Raw genomic sequence first — 20,071 nt, forward strand, 5'->3', positions numbered from 1 at the left:
GTGACAGTGGGTCTTGCATGATTCACTCAGTACTTCTGTTTTGATTTTGTTACAATCATATGTGCTAATGCATTTTATAGGCGTAGCCTATAACTTTAAAGCAAAAGAAAATTATACATTTTTCATTTTTGTTGCTACATTGGAAGGGTTTAAATCAAAACATTCATGTGTTGGATTGGCCCAGTCAAAGCCCAGATGTAAATTCAATTGTAAGTCTGTGGAATGACTTGAACACCAAGTTATCCAATCATCCAATCTGAGTGAGCTTGAACTGTTTGGGGAAAAAAAAAAAAAAACTTTCTATGTGCAGTGGTGGTTGAGACACACTGCAAAATATGTGCAACTGTAGCTGCTGCAAAACAAACTGAATATAAATGCCTTTAAAAAGCTCCTTTCAAAATCATGCATCATTTTCCTTTCAGTCAACAATTGTATGCTACCGTTTGTTGGTCTGGTACATAAAACTCTAGCAGAATAAATGGAAGTTCGTGGCTGAAACATGACAGAATGTGAAAAAGTTCAAGTTGTTGTAATGACAGGTATTGACATAGAAATAGCAACACACTTCTTACCCCTGCTCCTTTTTCTCTTTCCATTGAGACTATCCTGCAAGCTCCCTCCCAGTTACTCATCTCTTCATGCTGATCTCAGGAGCATTTGATGGACTTTAACATGTCCCCAGAGAGGCTCCTTTCATGCTTGCCTTGTGTTGCTCATCTATTGCATGTTAAAAGCAGGTTTTATATCATAAAACCTGGTTTTAAAGATGCAGAAGCCTCAAGAGAGGAAGGAGAAGAAGCACTACAGTGCTGAACTCTCAGGAAAGGGTGTGCACCCCCTTTCTTGCTGCCTCTCTCTTAAGTCCAGTCGAGGAAGCTATCTCACCGTCTCCCCATCTGGCAGCTGTTTGAGCCACACGTGCACATGCAGTTAAATCAAAAAGGAGGCACATCGATTTCTTTTCCATTCCTCCCAAACACAACATGTTATCAAAAGTCTTATTTGCAGTCACAAAGGCAGTACATGATTTCAAGTCGTTGAGCATTGCCTCGCTAATTAGAGCCTATTGTTTAAAGTGGCTTTAAAAGCATTCTCACTGTTCAAAGCACTGTGTTTTTTTTAATTAATACAAAAGAATGTTTTGTATTTACCACAACATAAATGCGTTTCACTGCTCCCTTATGAGGGCTCAGAAAAAAAAAATTACATGATTACAGAATAAGGAACATCATTTCCATGGTAGAACATTAACAGTTTAAGTCAGTTTAGAGGCACAAAAGCATTCTTTACCAAGCAAAGAGATAAAAAAGCAAAATAAAAAAAGTGTTGTTTTTATACGTTTATATTTGGCAGCAGGCTGCAAAATGGCACAGTTGTTAGTACTGTAATACTGCAGTAAGAGGGTCCTGAGTTTCAGTCTTGGTTCATTCATGATTTCTCCATCCATACCTTGGTTTTCTCTATGCTATTCCTCCTGTGGTTCAAAAACATGATTAAGTTAGATTTGTCAGTGAGTTTTATTATGCCCAGCTGTCTGTCCAGTGCGTACCCTGCCTCTCTCTCAATGACTGCTAGAAGTAGCCTTCATGCAACACGTTGCGATACACCATGATCATGGGTATCTATAAAAATATGACTGTTAATGTAATAAGCTTAAACATTCGTCCTTTGTTTCCTTACAGAGGAGGACCTGCTCATGTTTGATCTCCAAAGTCTTGCCACCTTGGCGACAGCCCGCGCCTTGGAGGCAGGATCACAGGAGAGCAGTAAAACTGGCCCACAGCAAAGCTTCTCAGCTCGTCGTATCTTCAATTTACGAAGAAAGTTCAGCTGGGCGCCTCGTAATGAGCCGGTAAGGCTGAAACTGATGAGAGGAGATCATTAATTTAAATTCTTTCAGTTTCAAATTGACATTATTTATATAGAGCCAATTCATTACAACTGTCATCTTCAAGCACTTTTCAGAAGAAATCTGTCAAATAGACGGATTTTAATACATTCCAAATTTCTCCTAGATATCAAACAATGCAGTGAAATTAAGTTATTTATTCAAATTAGTTAAAAGGCTTTCTATCTAAGGATATTCATCAGATTGCATAGTCACTCTTTTCACAGATTTTTTTATTTACTCTGTTAAAAAATCAGCTATGAAACAAATACCAAGCTTTATCTCTAATATTTGCTTTTTTACTCTGTGTACTTCAGGTATGCCCTGCTAAAGTTAGCATGGAAACAATGGATGGCCCTGAGCTTGAAATGCGTGTAAAACTGGCTGATATACAACGTCGCTACAAAGAGAAACAAAAGGAGCTAGCCAAACTTCAGAGGAAGCACGATCATCAGTGAGTTTTTTCCATAAAGCTTCACGACTTTTCAAGCAAACACAGTCAAATTAGTCAAAATTTAAGGCAGCATGCTTTCAGCTTTAGAGAGGATTATATTTAGTGTTTCACAAATAGCACCTTATGGTTTTAATGCAAGCTCCTCTCCCTTCTTGTGTGTTTACATCCTCTTGTGTATGCAGGAAGGAGGAAACACCTCGAAGTCCTGCAAGGCGAGGGCCTGGACGTCCAAGGAAGAGGAAGCCCACCCTAACCACGGGTCCTGTGTCCTCAAATGAGGGCCAAAGGAAAGTCAAGTAAGTGTAAATCAGTCCATCTCCGCTTGCTGACTGTATTCAAAGCTTTAATGAAATCACCAGCAACCAGAGATCTCCCTCACTGGCATAAACAGGACATGGGAGTGTTTAGGAATCCCCCCTTTCTTATTTGAACTCTTCTTGATCGAATAAACACCAGGACTATAAGTTATCTTTATTGGTACACCTGACTCAGATGTGTCTTAAAATGTTTTTCAGTTGCAGAAACATTGTCTTACTTGCACACAAAAATAATTAAGATCCAAATTCGACAGATTTTAATTCGACTATATTTACCTACTGTTAAGAAATGATACACTTCAACAAAACTAATGGTGCCAAACTTACTGGTTACCAGTTTGTATATTAATGTTTTAAGTTGATAAGATGTTTCCTTGCTGTCTACTATTTCCTAAACATACGTATATGACACGACAGCCTTTGGAGATAAAGCTGATCTTTGGATACCAGTAACGAAGAGTTAAATATGTATAACATCCATAACACGCTATGTACTTCTTAACTGGTTCTGTAGTGATGCCATGACCCTTTTCTATCCTATTACAAACATATATGTGGAGTTTGACGACCACTTTTGGGACTTTTACTAAAATTGAGTGATTTTGTCAAATGATAAAAACAAACACTCTGGAGGTGTAGGTGTGGCAAATAATGAATATGCAGAAGAGCCACTGTCAGATATGGCAGGCTACATGTAATAACACTGAAAACGGTTCATCACTGTGGGTCTTTGAACACCATTCAACTTTTGGGATTTTTTTTTTAACTTGTACGAACTTGAGGATGGCAGCAGGAATGTGACATGGCATTTGTATCTTTGCACAAAAGGGTCCAAAGCAACGTGAACGCTCAAACGGCTTTACGTAGAAAATTGGGAATATCAGAAAAGTAAAAAGACACATTCTCTTCTGTAAGCACAATATAAGTTTTTGATAGTGATCACCATGATTCTGAAGGGTTTCTAAACAGGCTTTAATGAGCCTTGTTTTTAGGGTTTACATGGAATTAAGACACAACAGGCCACCTTATGGCATTTTCTTTTATCCATCTTCGACCCTCCTTCTGTCTGTGCTTTCTGGGCAACAGTCCACAGTGTTCCCAGCTGACCCTCTGCAATGTCACTTCCATTTTGCATCCGCCTGTGCACCTTTGCCCCCTCACCATGCAAACAGTAATCAGATAGGGGACACTGATGACAGGTGACAATGACACCAAGATGAAAAGGTAACAGGCCAGGTCTCTGCGGGGAGGTAGAGAGGACAGGAATATTGTTTGTACAGGTCAGAATATAGTAAACCTCAGAATATTCCTCACTTGTACAAAACTTTTTTTTTTCAAGGCAACCCTGAAGTTTTAACTCACTTTTGTTTGCTCCATTCAAGCATCTCTCCATCTGCTGAATATCAATCTACATATACATGTAGGAGCACTTTACTGCAAAGTTTCAATGTTTTTTGCTTTATTTCTAAGTGCTTTTAGGGGGAAAGGGCTGCATTATTATAATCATTGCTTGCTGGCAAACTCCACTAATCAATTTTCTTTATTAGCCACTGCATCCTCAACCCCTAAAGCCCCCTACAGATAGGAGTCACTGTGTCATGTTGTGTTTGTCAGCAGCAGAGAGCAAGGCACGGCAGGATTTGCCTCACAGGGACAGCTCACAAATCACTGGTACCTCTGCCACTCAGTCTGTCAGTGGGAAACGAAGACAGCTCAACTGCCAAACTACCCACTTCCACAAAAAAAAAAACAAAAAAAAAACACAAACACATAAATTCTCTACTTTTTTGTTTCAATAGATTACAGGTGCATGTCTGCATTTGCTAATTACGTTATTTCAGCAGAATATGCTCACCCACAGATTTAAATGCACGTTTTATGTGAAACAATATACAAATGAAGACAAAATAAAATTTGCTGTATATGGTGTATTTCATAAAATTATCTTTATTATAGCTAATCATATATTGCATTTGCATGATGATGTATTTTGGAACTAGTACATTTAGCTATTGTTAATTTGATTTTTATATATAGAGTTAAGCAAAAATTTAGAATAAAGACCAGTCTGATATTGCAGTCAGTAGCTTAACAGATATGATACTTGAAGATTTCCAGCTGAGGATTGATAAGTGTCTGCTACTCTTGCAGCAAACAATCTCCTTGCTGCAATTCTAGGTTAACCTGGCAAGTGCTCTCTGTTCACCCTTCACCCACAGCAACAGCTGTCTACGGATATCTGAGGACAGGGTAGGGTAGGTGACATGGCCAAGACAAATTAGGAGCTGCAGTAGCCAATACAGTCTCCTCTTTATTGTCAGCATCATTGCACAGTGTGAAAAACTATTGGACTTAGTGAAAATTCAGACTTGCTAGATCACCCCAACAATGTGAAAAGCCTACAACACCACTTTCCACCTCTGTGATAAACTCACAATTTTTGATAGTTGGTAATGCAAAAAAGTGTCACCAAAGGACTGTTGACATGAAGTAATCCACTTTAGGTCAATAATAGGCATTGTATTTCTTTTAGTGAACAGTAATAAGTTGCCTTTTTTCAACCAGCTGGATACAGGTGTGCAAATAGAAGAAGGAGTGTTGCTTGTACTTTTATGCTTCTAAATAAAACTCTTGTTGTTTTGGTCCTTTATTACTATTCTCATTAGAAGCAATTTTGGAAAAAAAAAAGTGTCCAAAGTTGTTTGTGGTTCTGAAAACATTTTATTGGTTTTGAAGTGATTGCTTTTTAAAACCACTAATTTACTTGGATGCTGTTACCAGCCCATTACTGATTGTTAAAGGTTTGGTTGTGATGCTTCTCTGTGTTTCTCAGTGCTATGAAAAATCTACTTGTACTGCTGAATACAATTTACTTAAAAAGAAAAAAAAAAAAACTTTCATCAGCCTTTAGAGAGATGGTGTTTCTAAAAGTCCTAAAGGCTTTTTCTCGAAACGCTTTAATGCCTCCTATACCATGTTGCTCTCCAGCAGTGCTTATTAGAACCAGTTTTTCAAGTGTGTCTCAGACGCTGAGCCCTCCTTGTCCTTTTTTGTCACTCTGTGAACCAGACACAGAGAGCACTGTTATTAGATACCACAGAGATGTGGCTCAAGCTGTGTTTTTTATCTGTAATGTCCTACCGTCCTATTTTTCTTTCAAACTAACTCCATTCTCCTCTGATAAATGTCTCTCATGTTTTGACTGGCAGGTCGGCGGGGGTGGGGCTCAGCTCATCCCCTGAGGACCTGGGAGGGGGCGGAGAGACCCAGAGACGGAAGAAGAGGCTGTCCAGTCAAGGCTTCGAGCGAATCAGCACTGTACAGGTCAGGGTCCTCTTGTTCTACTCCCTTTTGTCCTGTGTGCAGCCAGAAATGAAAAAGGCCGCTCTCTTTGTTACTTTGCATTTGATATATTCCTTTGTGGCACACTTTTTCTAATTAGGTACTACCCTCAGGAGTCAAATCCGCTGCTCTCCATATTAATGTCTATTTCATTGAGGCTTCTGCTGTTCTGTTTTTCTCTCAGTGCATGTGCAAATGAGGGCCCTGACATTCAGAGGCTTTTTGTGGCCGCTGTAAGCGGGAGTGTAACTGGCTTTCTCTGTCTCTCTCATGTCTCTCTGTTGTACCAGATAAAAGCACAGGGCTGCAGAAAAAGCAGTGTTCACAGTGTGCTCAGCTCCAAGCTGGCTGGTGATGTGGCTCAGCTCAAACAGAAGGCCCCGGTTAAAAGGAATCTCTCAGGAACAGGCTCCAGGGACAAGGAAGGTTCACCTTGCAGCTTAAACCTCAAGCATGCACAAAGAAGTCAGGGTGGAATCAAAGGTGAATCCAGACGAGAGTCGGGAGGACAAAGTGATACAGGTACCTACTTTAGTTAATTGTACCTGTGGCCTTTTTTCCTGCTGGCACATTGTTGTTTTGCCGACAATGACAACATTCTTTTTTTGGGTTGTTTTTTGCGAACTGCTCAGGAGCCAGTGTGGACAGTACTACCCAAGAAAGCTGGTCGGGACAGGTGCGGCATGGAAGCAAGAAAGGCTCCACGCAGGGGCAAGGTTCCTCCTATTTTCACCAGGCCAGATCAAAGGTTCTACGTGGTCAGAGGCAGGAAGCAGCAAAGGAGGAGGAAAGCTCCTCAGCTGAGAGTGACTCCTCTGACCAAGGTGAGAACATGCTTGGTATAGTGTTTTCTTTCACCCTTTTCCTTTAGAGTTCACTACAACAAATCTTCTGTCTCTATTTAGTCCTGTCCTCTGCAGCCTACCCTCACACAAGCTAACTTCACTTGCTTAATCTACTTTTACTCTCTATATTTACTGTTTTGCAAATTGTAGTTAGAGATTAACTAGCACTAACGCTGCATCTGTTGTACCTCTTGTTGATAGTTTTATTAAAAGATGCAACAAAATCAGATCATTAAAGGGTAAATAAATTCTGCAGTGTGTGAAGTGCATGATTCGCTTTTCTAGTGAAAGCACAAAACCAAAAACTCCAACTTATGTATCTACCAGTGGGAGTGTTTAGTATACTCCACACAATGAATCTTAAAGCCCAGAACTTATTTTCTCTGTTTGTAAATTACTTTATAAACAAATAATGGGGCATGCAAAAAAAAATGCTGATAAATGTTGCAGCAGCCTGGAGTGTTCGTGGATATCCAACACCTCTGTGATCAGCCTTGTTGCCCGGTCTGGGTTAGATGTGCCGCCACAGCTGTGGATACTTGGCTGTGAGAGACTTTGACAGCCTGGAGACTTGCAGACTGGGTCAAAGAGCTGTCAGGACAAAAACACACACACACACACGCACAGTGTTTTGGTTCACACCAGGAAATACCACTGAAGCACTTCATATATCATCTCTGTAACTTGTTAAACTCTGTATTAAAGAACTAATGGAGGACCGTGAAATGACATGCCACAAGGAGAAACATCTGTTGTTATAATTGAAACTGATGAGTTTGTTAAGATGTAGACTTAAAAGAAACTGGCACAATCTATGCTTTAACCATTAGAAGATGAAGAAGAGGAGGGAAGTTATGAGACAGATGAAGGTCAAGATTTCAGAAGTCAACCTACAAGAGACATCACTTCAGGCCCATCCATGATGGGCCCCAGTCCTTCATCTATTGTGAAACTGGAAGCCAATCAGAAGGCCAGGAACAAAAAACAGAGGCAGGAGCTGTATGGTGAGTCTCCATGTGATACCACATCACATGCCTTGATATTTATCAATCACAACTTCAATTTATTAGGAGCTTAAATCTGAGAAGTAGCAAAAAGACCCATGATAGTTCTGCAGGAGCCTTAGACATCTACTAATCAAGTGATAGCCATAGCTGTTCATTTGAAGTGGGCAATCCTGGAAAAGATTGGGACAGAGATTACCCTGATGACACTAAATATTCTAGTCTGTTATATGAAATCCAGTAAAATGGACAAAGCTTGTGGTTTTAACTTTTCAAAATATAAAAAGTGCAATGGTCATGAGTATTTTTAAAAGCAATTAGTCAACACAATTGCCCAATATCTTTATTGGAATGATTGATTCAGTGCTATTTACAATTTGTAGTAAGTTTGGACTAAATGTCTCTCTAATTGAACAATGCAGGGTCCCAGATTCTATCAGTAGCAGAGAGTGAAGTAAAAGTAAAGAAGAAACCCAACAATAGGTTGGGGATTGGCCCTGCTGTGAAAAACCTCCAACACCAGCGACCCGAGGGAGGTAGGAGAACATGTGGACCCAGGTCAAAGGAATCCAGGTGGGGGAGCCTCGGGACGAGAGGTAACCGCTACAGGAAGACCTTTGGAATGGCCACCTTCCCAACAACCAGTGAGAGGCTGAAGAGGGCGACACGCAAGAGCACAATGTTGAGGGGAGCAATCAGTAAGGTATTAGAACTATTTTATTTGTCCTGAATACAACTCATAAGGACATCAAATGGCAATTCAGTAGCAATAGTCATTCCCATGCACAAAACAGCAAGATAGTCTTCATTTAGGGAAATAGATGCCAGGAATCACTGAACAAAATATTAATGTCTGTTCTCATACTGATTTCATCAGAGGAGAAGCTGCTGGTCAGTCGGAGCATCTTCTATGCAGAACAATGATGGAAGCAGAGGACAAAACAGCATGGACCAGCAGGTAACATTCATATTTAATCCACTGAATAGAAGCATCAAAATGCAAACTTTATTTCACAGTTTTGATATAGTTTGTTCTAAGACTCTAAGACTTTGAAGAGCTTCAGAATTAACCCTAAAGAAACTAAACTGCATTTGAAAGGTCTTCGTTCTTCTACCACTGCTTCCATCCTGATGAGACTACAGAGTATTGGCTTGTATGAAAAAACTGTTGGTTTGAAAACTATCTGACCAACAGATCTCAGTGTGGTCAAGTGTAGAGAGTCAGCTTCCACTTGTTTCCATATAACAGTTTTTCCTCTGGGTCCACTTTTGTTTATGTTATATATAAATAGTCTTTATTTAAATGTACCATATGCAAGATTTCATTTTTTTGCAAACAATTTTTCATCACTTGAAGCTGTTTTAATGCAGATGAATCTTAGGCGCCTTCCAGAAAGTAAATATCTTCCAGTCATTACTACAGCTGAAAGTTTGAAGGTTAAAAAATTGTCACACTATTAATACTTATGATTTTTTGTTGATGATTCTTTGTAGAGCACAGGTTGAACAACTGGTCAATAAAGTTAGAAAAGAGGATTAGACATGTGCAGAGGGGTAACAGTTGGTATAGATCGAGGAGGATGACTCGCTGTGTTTACCCCTGAAAAGGGAACATTTCAGGATTAAACCCGGTTTATCTTTTGGAGTTAGAAAACAAATGGTTGATTCTGCTTCCATGTCTGTACTGGACTATGGTGACATTTTAAACATGTGTGCTTCTCTTAAATGTTTTCATTTGCTGGATACTGTTAATTATGAAACTTAAAGATTTATGACAGGTTTAAAAGGTTTTAGACATCATTGTACATTATACAACCGGGTTGGATGGATAGCCTTGGCTACACATAAAATTCATCCCTGGCATATCTTTATTTATAAGGGCATATTTGGATTTCTGTCATCTTATTTGTTGGCCTGCATAAATAATAAAGCTACTGGAGGATACTCTCTTTGTTTAGAGAACTTACTTTTAATTTTGATGCATAAAATCCAAACTGAACTTAAAAAGAAATCTTTTCAGTTTTATGCTCTATCTTCTTGGACCAGGTACAGAAAAAACATTAACGTAAAAGTGCTGTTGTCATTTAATGTTGTTTAAGACTGCTCTTAAAGAGTTTAAGAAGTAATCATTTGTCTGTAAATGTTTTAATTGAGGAATCCTTTTAGTCTTGTATTTATGGTGGTGTTAACTTTTCCTTTTTTCTTGTGAGTGTTTTGTAAATTGTGTGAACTGCTGCCAATCTTGGTTGCTAATCTCTTGTAAAAACATTTTTTAAAGAAATTAAAAATCCCATTGATTCATCCTTGATGAATTAAAGGTAATAATAATAATAATAATAATAATAATATTGAATATTATTTTTTTCTTTGATTATTTTTTCGTTATATTTTTTCAGTCAAAGGGACGAGCCGTAAGTCGTCTTCTGGAAAGTTTCGTGGCTGACGAGGGCTTTCAGATAGATGGCAGCAGCTTCTCAGAAGAGGAGGAGGACCGTGGTCTTTCAAACAAGAGAAACCTGAAAAGTTAGAAGACTTAATGACAAAAAAAATATACAGATGAAACCAGATATTTACATACACTGTAGAAAAAGACAGATAGCTTCTTTCCCTCATTATCTGGCTAAATGTTTCCTGTGTTAGGTCAGTTACGATGATATTTTGATTTCCCCATGATGTATTTTACCAAATTGAAGTACGTTTGGAAGGACTCATTTGACGTAGTTTCAGTTATTGAGGGGGGAAAAAGTCAGTGTGACGTTTTAAACACCACAGGCAAATATCTGGTTTCAGTTGTATCTTGAATCGAAGTTTTAGAAGTTGCATATTTTGTTGACATTTAAGATAAATTTTTCCAATTTGCTCTTTCTTGTACAGTTCCTAACTGCATCCTGACCAAAGAACACTTATGTGATGGACTGAAGGTGCTGATCTCCAAGGAGGATGAGCTTCTGTACGCCGCCAGGGTTCACACTCTGGAGATCCCGGATATGTAAGTAGAAAACCAGGATGGTCTTTCAAAAAGTTAATAAAATGCCAACTTTTCTCATAACTGTGAATGTTTTGTTTTAGTTGAGTAAAAAAAGAAAATCCTCTCAAATGCCATTCATGCAGACAAACATTCTTAAGACCAGGCACAAAACACTGTAATTTTGCATGAAAGGACAAGCAGTAGTTTTTTTTTTTTATCCCCATCTGTGTCTTTTTCTTCCTTGCAAAAAAAAAAAAAACATTATCTCATACCAAGCTCTAAATATCAATATCACTCCTTTGGCTCAGGCAGCAAAGAGATGCTATAACAACAACAGAGTGGGAGTAACATATGACATGGGAGCCAGGCAAACATAATACAAGCCTCTGAAAATAACCATGTCTATTTTTCTCTCTCTGCCGTGCTCTTTTTCATTTAGCTTTAGCATTGTTATCGACGGTGAAAGGGGAAACCGACCAAGAATCTATTCACTGGAGCAGTTGCTAAAGGAAGCTGTAAGTTTACCTCACTGCACAAGAACACAATAAAAATAATCTCCTGTCATTTGTGTTAATTTTTTCTTAAACAATGGTAACCTTTTTGTAGCAATACTAGTTTCTTTGCTTTCCCCTTTCTCTCTCTGTGAGTCACTGAAGCCGTATAAACTTATAAATGGACACGGACAGATGGCCAGGATTTGTAGTTTTATGTGTGAGTGACTGTGAATGTCCGTTAAACCAAGCTGTGGGTGGGATAATCCCCCACAACACCTGGGTATATCCTTGTTTTCAAGCTGTAATGCGAGACATTGTTAACATTAAATCTCTTTAAATACATGAGCTTGCCTTTTTGACCACTTTTAATACAAATGGAGTTTACAGTGCAAATTTGTGTTTATTATAGCAAGGGCTAATGTTTAATGAGACGATGGCGGTCTCTTGCATTTGGTCAATAAAAGCAATGGCCATATCTCTATACCAGGTGGTATATTTTCAGCATTTCCAAATAGGACAAGGGGTGCTAGGTTTGTATGCAATATAATATCCAAACAGGAGGAATGTCAATATGTAGGGTAGGGTTTAAACCGCCTGTTATTGTTTTAGTGCGTGCTTTTTTTTGTAATCAGAATAGAGGAAACTGCTTAAAGGTCACATTCGTTGTGCAGGAGTGATCATGATTGTTTTTTAAAGCTAATCACAGTGATATAACTGTCTCAAAGATAGTTCACAATTAGAAAATTTTGAAAAGAAAAAATATTTCCTCTGTTTTATTATTTAATCAGTTGTGTTCGTTTTACTGAATGTTCCAATTATTATATTTATATTTTATTTAAAAAGTTAAAAATCTGTCTTTTTTTAGGAAACAAAACTTTCTTTCAGTTGCCTTAAGTGATCAAGAGTATTTTCATCATTTCCTCACAGTATTTTCTTATAAGCATAATGTGTAGAAGAGCTAAGATAAGTAAAGACTAACAGCTTGTTTGCAGTGTATATTTAGGTTGTACAAGGCATGCGCAATAACGTACTATCATTATTATTGGTTTGTACCTGGACAGACTGTTGTGTCATCTACCTGTTTTCAATTATTAAAAAAAAAATTTGAATTTTGATAAATCACACCAACAAGTTTCCACTTCAACTTAAACTTATGGAAAATTTTCATGTGTCTTTGATCTTATTTCCATTATTTTATTAGAAGTGTGCTTGTTGCACACTTCTCTCTGGTTTTCTAAAAATGTAGTTTAAAGCAGTCATTAAGACATGATTTTACTCTTGTCTGCTGTAGCTAGAGATTCCACAGAGACTCTTAGACAGTAATTCCTCAGATTCTCATCAGTTCTACAATGGTTTTTTTTAAATTATTATTATTATTTTTATTATTTTTGGATTATTTGCTCATTGCCTTTTAAAGAGCAGTAACCACAGCAGTACACAATTAAAGAGTAAAACTGCATGTACTCATCTTCTACCATCACATCATTGTATCTGTTTTTTCACAGCATTTAAAATTATAGTTGTATAAATATGTAGCATTCTAGTTATAACATATGAGCTATAATATATTTGCATGTTAAAGGTTTATTCTTTTTTGGCATTACATTTATTTATTTTTTATTACTGTTTTCAATGGGTGCAAGATCAAAAATTCCAGTTTTAGTTAAACAATTCCAGGCTTCAACTGGACAATGAACTTTCAACTTCACCCCTAATTTCTCACCAAGTTCAACCTGCCTAGTGGATCAAAGGATTTTTTTTTCTTTCACTTTTAACTCTCCTGCGATTTTAGCACTTAGCATCTCTGGCAACCGTTCTCTTATCTAAACACTCAACGCAGAGCAGCTGCTTCTAATTACGACATACTTCCACTTTAAATGTGTCCAAAACCCATTTATTTGACTTTGACACCAATACCGCAATTTTTACTGATCCCTGCACCACCCTCTCCCCCCTATACACACTCTAACATCCACACCTCATCAGTCAAAAGGTCCCTCACCATGGCAACAGTAAATGAAAGCAACCTGAAAGGGCCCCCAGTGAGCGGCGGATGCTGAGACTGGCTGCATTGTTGGAGGGAGGATCTGGCAACCTGCAATCACAAGCCCTCTATTCAGACCCTCTTTAGTATTACTCAGCAAGTCAGGATTTACTGCATCATGGCTTCCGCTCCTTTCAGCTCTGACTGGCACGTTGGCATGAGATAAGGACCGCTTGGAAACGTGGCACAGTGGCTGTCCATTCACAATGCCCCATTGCTTTCACACTGTTTGTATGTGTGAGTGTGTGTATGCATTCACATCTTTGTTAGAGGACGTTGTCTGCAATCTGTAATGAATCTTAATTATGCTTTTGGTCTGCTTTCAAGGTCTTGGATATACGACCAGAGTCTGAGGCTGTGTTAAGTGATGGAACTAGGGTGTGCGCTTACTGGAGCGAACGCTCACGGTGTCTGTACCCCGGCTACGTTTGCAGAGGTGAGACAATAAATACACATTTAACTGAATTTGCATAGTCGTTATTTAGCAGTAAAATAGCAGTTTTGTCTCTTGCAGGCGGTTCAGTTGATGAGGGGAAGCCAGGAGTGATGGTTGAGTTTGATGATGGAGATCGGGGGAAGATTTCTCTGCCAAACATCCGACTTCTTCCTCCAGGATATCAGATCCAGTGTGGGTAGTCTTGCTTTGTAATTAATGCTCCTACAGTTATCATACAAAAAAAGTACACCCTTTTTAGTACTATATTTAAATAAATAAACTATGTGGGGCTTCATGCATAAAAATCTGCATGGATTTCCCTCTCAATAATGATGTAGGATTAACTTCAGAAAAGGTCAGACACACAAATAAATAAACAATATGTATGAAATGGAATGTATGACATTCAGACTAGGAAGGACATAAATATCTGACTTGACACAAATATGCCCTGTACATGTGATGAAAGCTTGTTACATACAGAAAGAAGAAGACCTTATAATGCGAATTCAATGTGTCTATAAATGAGAGGTGCATAGAAAGACTTCACAAGTAGTTATACTTACATACACAATTTGTGCTTCATCTGCTACTTCTTTACATCACTTACTCACTGATATTATAAATCAATGTAGAAGTGTGCCAACAAAAAGGCAAGGCTGAGGGATGTCAGACTTTATGTTTCTGTTTATGAATATAAACAGAGGTAGTGTAGAAAGCTCCTAAGCTGCATTTTAATCAGCAAAAAACAATGTGTCACAGGCTGGATGTGCACTTGGCATGTTAATATGTGTCTGTGTTAATATGTTCTATTCCAACCACACTGTTAATAAGAATAAATAATCATGCATGGTCACCTCAACAGGTTGCTCAATTGCTTTTGCCCATCACACATAATTTGTAAATTACTTAAATAAATCTTTACCCTAACCCTAACCCAAATCTTTTTTGTTGGCATTAACAAATTTACCCTGTGATTGTATTTTTAGCAATGTGTGTGCAGTTGATTTATTGTTTATTATAGAAAAACAATGTAAGGTTTCTTTTCACTATTGATACATCAAAAGATTTGGATGGAAATGCTTCTTGTTGAGTTTTGTTGTGAGTATGCACCTTTTGTATATGAGGTCTCTTTATTGAATTCAAACAAAATCACATATCACAGATTCCACTTTCACTGTTTACTAAAAGTAATACCAAAATGGAAAAAGTTGTGAAAGATTAATCACACCCCAAATCTGGAATTACTTACATAATATTTAAAACAAAGAATTTAAAAGGTTTGTGATGTGTTTTACCATTGTTACACTTGCAATGCATATGATTTTCTGTATTTTTAATCAAATGCTAATTTTCTTTTTCTTTTTGCAATCCCTTATTAAGGTGGGGAGTCTTCTCCTGCTCTGCTGGCACCAAGTGGAACATCAGCCAAGAGAAGTTCCAGTCTGGAGCAGGCCCCAATCAGTGACAGGCCTTCTGACAGACTGAGCTCCACCATTTCTCTGTCAAACACCCAAAACCTAACTGTTATCAAAAGAAGACCTGGTAAGATTTAATTCTGAACAGAAAATGATGTTATACAACTGTTGCAAAGTGAAGCCGAAGTCCCTCTTATTGCTGATAGACTCATAAGTCATGTTGCTTTAATCTTTTATTCAATGACTGGTTTTAGCAACACACTTGTAAATGTGGGATTAAAAGTACTTGAGATGATTAACTAAAGGTGACACGGCATCAAAACCAACTGAGCAGCAGTAAGCAAAATAAGTCATGTGTAATCAACCGTGCAGAAAGACAACACGGTGGAGCTGCTATCAAATTTTGCACAACTGTGCTTAAAATTGAAAACTATCAGAAAATTTCTTGTGAACATCACACAGTGATAGCAGTGTGGTATTGCTGTCTCTCACCATACAGCTGTATTCACATAAAGTCCAGTTAATCGCGAGTAATAAAACATTGTGTTCAGTAACAATATGGATAACCATGGAACATATTTATTAGCAGAATTATTTGCCCAAATTGACGCCACATGTTAAAAAAAAGCAGATCATGAACAATCCCAGGTGCAATTTTTCTTATTGTTTCAGTTCTCTGGAACAATTTATAGCTTGCAACTTTTTCTATTAAAATTGTCATATTGTCAGCCATGTACAATCCACCCTGTGTAAAGTTTCTGCTGAGTTAGTTAAGTTTTCCCTAAACACTATAAAAAGTGAATGCAGCAGTGATATAATTTGCAATATTTTGCTTAAACGCAATGTAGGTAACATTTTGTTGTTTATCCTAGGGAGACCAAAAGGCTCAGGGAAGAAACAAAAGCAGCAACAGGCAGAAAATGCCAACAAAAATCCTCCAGCTTTCCTGGGTTGGAGTTCACTGGGTAACACCCGGAAGAGACCTGCTGACAGTCTGTTTCAGTTTAACGGGGCACCCAGGAAGGCCTTGAGAGGAAAGGACGATGCCTTGTTTTCTTCTCCTCAAACGCAGTCCCTGACCTCCCAACCAACCAAAGGCCTTTTCAGCAGCAGCTCCTTTGAGGTGGATTCTTTTAGAAGCATTGCAAACGGCTATTCCTCCTTCTGTTCTCAATCTGCAGGGGCAGGACCTGGTTTATCTATGGTTCCCAGGACTGGCATGTACAATGAGAAGCGTAGGCAAGATGACATGGTTGCACCAAGGAGCAGAAAGTCTGGACAGGAATTTCTTATCAAATTGGACCACGAAGGAGTGACATCTCCCAAGACCAAGAACAGCAAGGCACTGCTGCTGAAAAGTGAATATTCCAGTGTGAGCAGTATGCCTAAAACTGAGGCATACTCTCACCCAGTCCTGCTGGTCAAAGACAACAAGAAAGGTGGTGCCTCCAGAGTGGAACTCCTCCTAAAAGGAACCACTCCACAAAGAAAGCCCTCTCCTTCTCTGCGGCAGGAGAAATATGGTGATCTGGGCTTCAGTTCTCACAGAGAGTGTCACCCTTCCTATTCTGATCTGGATGATGAAGAGGAAGAGGAAGAGAGAAGGCGGGCTGCACTGGCTGCAGCCACAGGAGGACTCAGGATGCCTGGTCGTTTTCTTTCTCGCCTCTCTGTCTCCTCCTCCTCTTCTGGTTCTTCAAGTTCTTCCTCTTCAGGCTCCCTTTCCAGTTCTAGCTTGTGTTCATCAGACAACGATTCATCCTACAGCTCAGATGATGAGGATAGTTCGGCACTGATGCTCCAAAGTTGCCTGTCCTCTCACCAGGGACTGCTGCCATCTGCGGAACCCTCAACTTCTTCAAGGCCTCGGCAACATTCCTTTGTCGCCAAAGCTGTTGCTGTTTCCAGTGCCAAAGGAGGCCCGTCAGAGCAGTTGTCCAACAGCAAGCCCTTAAAGAGGAAGGAATGCATGGCTGGAGTCTCTAAACCGACAAAGGAATGCATGAAAAAACCACGGATGCTTCCAGATGACACTTCATTTATTCCGAGACCCAAGGTATCTGCATTCCTGGCTGGCCGGCAGATGTGGAGGTGGGCCGGAAACCCTACACAGGTGCGAACAGTTATTCACATTTTTACTGCATTCACCAAGCTTGCTTTATAGAAAATACGTGACGGAAAGACATATAATACAATCAAACCATTTCCTTATTTTCCACAGAGACGAGGATTAAAGGGCAAGGCCCGGAAGCTTTTCTATAAGGCTATTGTCAGAGGAAGAGATACTGTAAGAGTTGGTGATTGTGCCGTTTTCCTCTCGGCTGGACGTCCTAATCTCCCATATGTGGGTCAAATCGAGAATTTCTGGGAATCCTGGACCTCAAGAATGGTTGTCAAAGTCAAATGGTTTTACCACCCTGAGGAGACCAAACTAGGCAAGAGACATCGTGATGGCAAGGTATGTTGCAATTCTATGAGACTTACTTTTGTTAAAAAAATACTAGTACATAAGATGAAATTCAAATTCTTGATAAACATCACTATGCTGTGTCTGTGTTTCCTACATAGTACGCCCTTTACCAGTCGTGTCACGAGGATGAGAACGATGTCCAGACAATCTCTCATAAGTGCCGGGTTGTAAGCAGGGAGGAGTACGAGTGTCTGACTCGCAATCAGAAGCCAAACAGTAGTTATCCTGACCTGTACTACCTGGCTGGGACGTACGACCCCACCACCGGTCAGCTGGTCACTGTAGAGGGGGTTTCTATCATGTGCTGAATTGACACTACTGAAGGACTTCTTAGGAGTAAGGCTTGTGAACGATGCCATGGGTGAGTCTGAAAGGTCCACTAACTGAACATCAGTCGCCAAAGCAGGGCTGTCTGCTATTACACACTGGAGCATTCTGGCGTCTATAAAAGTCTGGGTCTTCCTGGGGATCAGAAACTTGAACAAGTGGTGTTTCAATTCCGTAATGAATCTATTTTTTTAAAAGCAGTCTTTCTTGACTGAATACTGGTTTTAAGACTTCTACTTCTGGCTCTTATCCATTGTTTTAGAAAGAGAGCTATGATTGCACTGGATTGTGCAAATTAAAACAAGGTCCAAATCGTCACTGCTGACTACGTTTCAAAAGGCTGGCCTTGTCTGAGTCATTGGAAGAAAATCTTAAGGCACATGGAGCGTCTTCATGCCTTTTCATTCCAGAGAAGTTGAAAACATGTAAAGGCAAGAGTGTAAAGTTAAAAATGTCTGTAAATATTTTGAAATCTTCCCCAATCAAGCCATACACTTCAGTACCTCTCGCCTGTCTTAACTGTTCAGGTGTACATTGTACAGATCAGTTAATGTATTGTTGTCTCTTGTCTATATGTACATAAAAGCTATTTTATATAGGAGTTTATTGTATATATGAGATGTATCTTTCCATGTTTGCAATTGATTTATTTTTATATGGGTGTAGACTACATTGTATTGTGTTATTTCTTTTTCCCTTTGCTTTGGGGAGTCGAGATTGGAGAGATTAGTGTTGCACTGCGTATGCCCTGCTGAGACAGACCCGAGAAAAAGAGAGCACAGACGGAGGCAGAAGGATTTAATCTGTAACAGGAGAAGACTCACTTTCTCAAAGAAAGTAATCGCCCTGTTAAAAAAAAGTGTTTTCTTTCAAGTGTTACTTCATTTTTACAAAAATCTTTTTTTATGTCTTTTTTTTTCTAATTTATGTATCATGCATCATTATCACAAGGCAGATCCCATCGGACTGCTGTCACGGGTCAAAAAAGTGAGTGTACCATTATGAGACTATGTTTGTGTGCGATAAGTGTCCTAGCATCACTATAATCATGTCCACACAAATAAATAAACAAAACAAAACAACAAAAAAACTGGGTCTTTCAATGAAAATGTGTTTGAGTGTTGCACTCATCAGAGCATAGACTAGCACAACATGGCCTACAAAATACCAAAGTGTCTTTAGAAATTTTATTTCCTTTATTTAAATTTTTCACAGAAGCACTTGTGCAAAATTCAGATCAGAAATCACTGGCAATTTTTAAGAATGCTTGTCCTCCACTGTGTGCATAAATATTAACTCTGCATTGTGACAATGGTTTGTTCCACATGTACCTGCAGATTTTTTCAATGCAAAAATATGCATAAAAAATGTCACTTCTAGGGATGTGACAATGAAGGTCAATGTACTGGCAAAGATGGATGTTGACAATTTGAAATTAATTATGTTATTCTCATCGCCATCTATGTCTATTTTGTACAGTCCATACACAATCTCAGTGCTAACTGTGAACGACAATCAGATTCACAAAGCAATGGACGAAGTAGGTTAACTCAATCTGAAAAGTTTATTTAATTTGTGCCAAGTAATTTTTTTTTCTATTTTTGTCTTGTCTGATATGCAAGCTTGAGTATTTTTTGTTGTTGAAAGTTTTATTTTGTTTGCCAACATTTTATTTATTGTCAGTTTGCTGTTTGTCCATGCCAAGAGAACTTTATGAGAATGTAATTTGGTTTTCTTTGTTTTTTTCTTTGTTTTGTGTGCTGTCACATTTGCATTCTGGTCCTATAGAGGCCATCTAGTGAAAACAAATAAAGCAACACTGGATTTGTCTAATCCACAAAACAATCTATTAATTGTACATGCCTTTTTTCCCTTCCCTTTTATTTTTGCTTTATTTGGTAGTTAATCTATTTTGCAATCACTGCTCTCATTTCCCTTCACCACATTGTGGTTAAAATCAATTTTGTTCTGTCAAATTTGCCTCTGCTGTTTTAAAAAATTTGCTGATTAAGTGGTCTAGTAACAAAAAGAGATGGGGGGGGATGAAACAATAATCTTACTGTT

The 20,071-nt window shown here is 38.7% G+C and overlaps 1 protein-coding gene across 3 annotated transcripts in view; it reads left to right on the forward strand.

The window, feature by feature from the left end:
* Positions 1-19,856, forward strand: part of LOC102217257 (BAH and coiled-coil domain-containing protein 1-like) — a 75,111-nt gene extending 55,255 nt beyond the window's left edge. For all 3 annotated transcript variants that reach the window (XM_023348825.1, XM_023348826.1, XM_023348827.1), the window contains 18 exons: positions 1,683-1,852; positions 2,206-2,342; positions 2,525-2,638; positions 5,869-5,983; positions 6,292-6,523; positions 6,634-6,825; positions 7,677-7,850; positions 8,273-8,553; positions 8,728-8,808; positions 10,247-10,373; positions 10,725-10,839; positions 11,258-11,333; positions 13,684-13,792; positions 13,871-13,984; positions 15,176-15,337; positions 16,083-17,323; positions 17,432-17,668; positions 17,779-19,856. In XM_023348825.1, the coding sequence (XP_023204593.1) occupies positions 1,683-1,852; positions 2,206-2,342; positions 2,525-2,638; positions 5,869-5,983; positions 6,292-6,523; positions 6,634-6,825; positions 7,677-7,850; positions 8,273-8,553; positions 8,728-8,808; positions 10,247-10,373; positions 10,725-10,839; positions 11,258-11,333; positions 13,684-13,792; positions 13,871-13,984; positions 15,176-15,337; positions 16,083-17,323; positions 17,432-17,668; positions 17,779-17,988 (3,887 nt within the window). In that variant the 3' untranslated portion in view covers positions 17,989-19,856. The remainder of the gene's footprint in view (positions 1-1,682; positions 1,853-2,205; positions 2,343-2,524; positions 2,639-5,868; positions 5,984-6,291; positions 6,524-6,633; positions 6,826-7,676; positions 7,851-8,272; positions 8,554-8,727; positions 8,809-10,246; positions 10,374-10,724; positions 10,840-11,257; positions 11,334-13,683; positions 13,793-13,870; positions 13,985-15,175; positions 15,338-16,082; positions 17,324-17,431; positions 17,669-17,778) is intronic.
* Positions 19,857-20,071: the final 215 nt, after the last annotated feature.

This window comes from Xiphophorus maculatus, chromosome 16 (genome assembly GCF_002775205.1).
Source record: "Xiphophorus maculatus strain JP 163 A chromosome 16, X_maculatus-5.0-male, whole genome shotgun sequence".
Taxonomy (NCBI): Eukaryota; Metazoa; Chordata; class Actinopteri; order Cyprinodontiformes; family Poeciliidae; genus Xiphophorus; species Xiphophorus maculatus.